The sequence below is a fragment of the Chanos chanos genome, chromosome 7, assembly GCF_902362185.1.
Source record: "Chanos chanos chromosome 7, fChaCha1.1, whole genome shotgun sequence".
NCBI lineage: Eukaryota > Metazoa > Chordata > Actinopteri > Gonorynchiformes > Chanidae > Chanos > Chanos chanos.
The window spans coordinates 7,235,164-7,240,163 of record NC_044501.1 but is presented as its reverse complement, the minus strand read 5'-3'; the positions used below and the strand labels follow the sequence as shown (position 1 = coordinate 7,240,163).

The window sequence follows — 5,000 nt, the reverse complement described above, 5'->3', positions numbered from 1 at the left end:
GTGTGAATGTATGTTGTAATCAGGAGGAGCTTCAGGAGGAGCTGTGATCACACACACACACACACACACACACACAGATCAGGATGAAGACAAACAGACCATGAGCCTTTTCCCAGTGGAGACAAGCAATTACAAAAAAAAAACCCACAGCCGAGGCCTGAAGCGAGATGGCTGAGCCTGCTGCCACAGACAGAGTAAAAATTCACCTCTGGACGCCCACTAATGATGACAAAACACTGAGGCTCCGGAGAAAACATCCCCCTATCTCTCTCTCTCTCTTTCTCTTTCTCTCTCTGGGCCATTCTATGAAAATCTGATTCTCCTCTCCCTAATCTCTTCCAATGATGATTAGCAAATAAATAAACAAACAAACAAAACAAACAAATAAATAAATAATCCCATCACTGCCACCAGGTCAAAGGCAGCGACACAAAATTAAACATCCCCGGTTTTCATGCCTGTCGCCTGCCTGACACACACACACACACAAACACAGAAAAACACACACACACACACACACACACAGACCACCGCCTCAGGGTGGATAATTAGTCAGTTTTCTTACAGACATGAGAGGGAAACAGGGAGGGAGAGAAGGAGAGAGAGAGAACAGATGACAGACAGAGAGAAATCAGGGGTGATGATAAAGAGGGAGCCCTGAGGGGAGAGAGATGAGAAAACTCCGACGTTATCACTGCCTGGAGTTATCGCCTCGTGACCTTAAACGACCCCTGCTCAGAACTGAACGTGGTACCGGTTCTGTCGGCAGGCCTCCTCATCTCTCTGTTTTAACTGGTCAGTACACAGGGTCTGAGCTTGTATATCCGCTGCTGACTGAGATGATATCGATCTGTTCACAGCTGAACAGTCCATTTAATGAATGGGTACATTCTGATTGAAACTACTACTACTGATACGTTTAACAGCCCAGCTGAAATAAAAATATAAAAGATATAAACATATTTTTTTCATAAATATAAACAATTCACTTGAAAAATGAACTTTTAAATGGGCAAAATGTTCTCATGTGGATCCAGTGAGTGTGTGTGTGTGTGTGTGTGTGTGTGTATAAATATGTGTGTGTGTGTGTGTGTGTGTGTGTGTGTGTGCGGGTGAATGTGTGTGTGTGTATGTGTGTATGTGCGGGTGTATGTATGTGTGTGTGTGTGTATATGTGCAGGTGAATGTGTGTGTGTGTGTATGTGCGGGTGTATGTATATGTGTGTGTGTGTGTGTGTGTGTGTGTGTGTGTGTGTGTGTGTGCGTGTGCGGGTGAATGTGTATATGTGTGGGTGAATGTGTGTGCGTGTGTGTGTGCGGGTGTGTGTGTGCGTGTGGGTGAATGTGTGCGTGTGCGTGCGTGCGTGCGTGTGCTGTCTGACCTGAGCTGTCCCAGGTTGTAGTGGCGTGTCTCTCCGTCAGTGGAGCGCATGACACAGACGGAGAAGAACGGTTGGAGCTGTCTGAGCTCCAGCAGAACGATGGCCAGGTAATGGATAAAGAGAAGAGCATCCACCAGAGACACAGCATACTGCACAATGCCCTGGTAATCTTCATCCTGTGTTACACACACACACACACACACACACACACACACACACACACACACACACACACACACACACACACACACACACACAGAGCTGTCAATATTAAGAGCAGCTATAATGAGATCAAAAAAAAAAAAGACTTGCATGAGTGTGTGTTGTGTTGTGTTGTGTTGTGTGCGTGTGTGTTTACTCAGATGTTTTATGTATGTGTGTGTGTAAGCTTATCTCCAGACCCCCAACTCTTTTAGGGGTATATACAAATACATGGCCTTTTGTCTGTGTGTGTGTGTGTACGCGTGTGTGTCTGTCACACACAAATAGCCCTTAGACTCAATTTGTGACTCAACCTTAAATGACTTCAGACTCGATTCGACTTGACAAAAATGACTTGAGAACACTGAGTCATTTAGGACAAAGGAATAAAGGGCTTCATGTTATTCTGTTTAAGTTTCAGGAGAGTTTGACTTTCGTCATTTTGGTCACGCGCACTTTACAGCCGGGAGTTAGAGTGTGCCGTTAACGCCACGGTGCCGTCAAACACAAGGGGGGGGGGTGCGATGACATTACCCAACGTCGTGTGTGTTTGTTTGCTCCTGCGAGTGCCTATGTACATGTTCCTCTGTGTGTGGGTGTGTGTGTGTGTGTGTGTGTGTGTGTGGTCTCCACCGCTCTAACCTGGGAGTCCAGGATGCGTACTCCGTAGAAGAGCCAGTAGGACAACACGAACAGAAGCACCAGGACGGCCAGCAGGGCCCGGAAGACAAAGACGCGGGGCAGGCCGGCGCGGGCCGGCCGGAAAAACAGCGCCCACACCGCCAGGAGGAGGATGAGGAGTTTAAAGGCAACGGAGATGAAGAGGCCCTCGCAGGCCGTGCCGCAGGACTTGAGCCGGTCGGGCCACAAGACGTGAGGCAGGATGAGGAAGGCGAGGGGGGTGAGGAAGACGAGGAGGCCCAGTATGACGGACAGAGCCGTGCCCAGGTACCGCCGGCAGTCCAAACCAACGCTCTCGTCCAAGTCTTTACTGATCCGCACGATGTCCTCCTGAGAGAGGCTGTGTTCTGACGTGCCCGTCACTGCCGTGGTGGTTTCCCCCCAGTTGTCATCCTGTGGGGGGGGGGGGGGGGGGGGGACAACAAATGGTTTATACACAGTTGATATACATGAGAAGAGAAGGGAGTGAAACAAACAATGATAGAGAGAGGGAGTGAGAGAGAGATAGAGGGAGAGAGAGAGAGAGAGAGAGAGAGAGGACAAATGACTTATACAAAGTTGATATACATGAGGAGAGATCTGGAGAAACCACGACAGGGAGAAAGAGGAGAAAAGCAGGGGAGAGAGGGAGAGCAAGAGAGATAGAGAGAGGGAGAGCGAGAGAGAGAGAGAGAGAGAGAGTGCGCGACAGAGAGAGGACAAGAATCTTTCACAAGGTTAAATGCAGGCTGCATTCAGAGTGTTGAAAGGAAGAGCTGAGTAGATGTGCCTGGAGAGCCAAATTACATCCAAAGCTCTCGTTTTTTCAGTGCATTTACACGCGCTCATATTATTTCCACAGAGGCTTAGAATCTAAACCGGAAATGTTTTGTTTGCTGGGCAAAAAAAAAAAAAAAAAAAAAGAAGCAGTTACACTGCGTGTAATGAATGATTTGTTAATTTAGTCTAAAGAACCTCATTCACCTGACGACAGCGGCTTCTGGCTGAAGCCGTGTCGCGGCAAGCGAAAAAAGACGATTCGCTAACGTCAGACGACGGGAACGTGCAGTGTATTATAATGCGGATTCCTTGCCAGATTACTGGAGCATATCTCATATTTACCTTTTCTCGTCACTGAGCGTAAAATAAACACAACGTCACCAACAAAGGGAGAACTAAGCGACAAGTCACTGGAGCTCTCAGTGCCCAAGGCTAACCTTTAGCGCACCGCTTGCAACATACAAAAAAAATGCACCTCGCAGAACGTCAAACAAATCTCTCTGATTTTAAGAGGTTTCGAGGACGGACACGTTTCACACAAGGAAACCCGTGAAGTTTAAATGCTGTAGTCGTTGTGTATTGATATAAAATGTCTTAGCTTTACGTTCAACACATTTTTATTAGAGGATGGCTTTTGCCGCCGCTAGCAACTGTTAAACAGGGTCTCAGCGTGTCTGTTCAGTCGTAACTAGAGCAAGCGAGGAAAGAGAGAGAGAGAGCGAGCGAGCGAGAGAGAGAGAGAGAGAGAGAGAGAGAGAGAGAGAGAGAGAGAGAGAGAGAGAGAGGGGGGGGGGGGGGGGGGGGGAGGGGGAGGTAGAAAAGGAAAGGGCAGCCACTATCACATTGAAGCGGGCGCTGTATAATGGGGTAAGACAAAAAAGGTCACTGATAGAGAGAGAGCGCTAAAATAACACAGATACTGCCTGCCTCACACAGAACAGTCACCGCAGACAGCACTACACACACACTCTTACGCTGTATGCCTCTGTGTGTGTGTGTGCGCGCTAGGGGATTTTTAACCATTGTCATGTTTGAATGTTGGTTTAGGGTTTGGTTTGGTTTGGTTTGGTTTACTCTGCTATGCACTGTAGACAGGGTTCTTTACAAGGCCTTTATCTGTCAGTTAGTCTGGCAGCCAAGTAGGAGGGTGTGAGTGTGTGTGTGTGTGTAATGGGAGGCCAAGGCCAGCCTCACATGGCCACACACGCACACACTCCCAGTCAGAGCTGAACTGGTGGTGGTGGTGGGGGGGGGTAAATACTGGAATCAGGCCAGGCCGCCTCCTCCCACTCTCTCTTACACACTCCGTCAGTCAGTCACTCACACACACACACACACGTAGACCCCCTGTCTCTCTCTGTTCCACCCTCTACACTGAAGCCGTGTAGGGAGAGACACGCCTCCCACAGTAGACAGCCTTTGTACAGTAATGGTTAAAGGTGTATCTCCAGAGCTTCTGGCTAAATTCATAAGAGAGAACCGGCTTGTGCCCTTTCACTGCCAAAACAACATTTAATCGCCCAGACCTGAGAAAACAAAACCGCACTCTTCACTAAGCAACATCTACTGTCTCAGAGTGTGATGAGAACCAATCCAATCCAAACTGTCAGTTTCTCTTTAGAACCAGACGATACAGCACTCTCGAGTTTAATGCTGTATGTGGGGCTATTTTAATCTGGTCCTTCAGAGATTACAGATTACAAACTGTGAGGTCTGGATGACCTTCTCATGTCTAAAGTAAATACAAAGAGAGAGATTATGTAGTCCCAGAAGGCAAATGTTATAATCGAACTTTCAGATAACAGCGTGCTCTTTAGCGCAAAAACAAACAGATGCACCCCTATCATGTTGTTGTTGTTGTTGTTGTTTACTCTCTCATGAAAAGAAAAATGTAGTACTCCAGTTGAACAAACCCTTCCCGTTGCAGAACACATTTAACGAAGCTGTTCAAACTTGTGACACGTACAACTACTTTCC

At 47.6% G+C, this 5,000-nt stretch overlaps 1 protein-coding gene across 1 annotated transcript in view; it reads right to left on the bottom strand.

Moving 5' to 3' along the window:
* LOC115817011 (vang-like protein 1) overlaps positions 1-5,000 on the bottom strand; it is a 45,036-nt gene that overhangs the window by 12,972 nt on the left and 27,064 nt on the right. Inside the window, exons 4-5 of the mRNA XM_030780243.1 lie at positions 2,226-2,657; positions 1,383-1,558 (exon numbers count right to left, since the gene is read on the bottom strand). Coding sequence (XP_030636103.1) covers positions 1,383-1,558; positions 2,226-2,657 — 608 coding nt within the window. The remainder of the gene's footprint in view (positions 1-1,382; positions 1,559-2,225; positions 2,658-5,000) is intronic.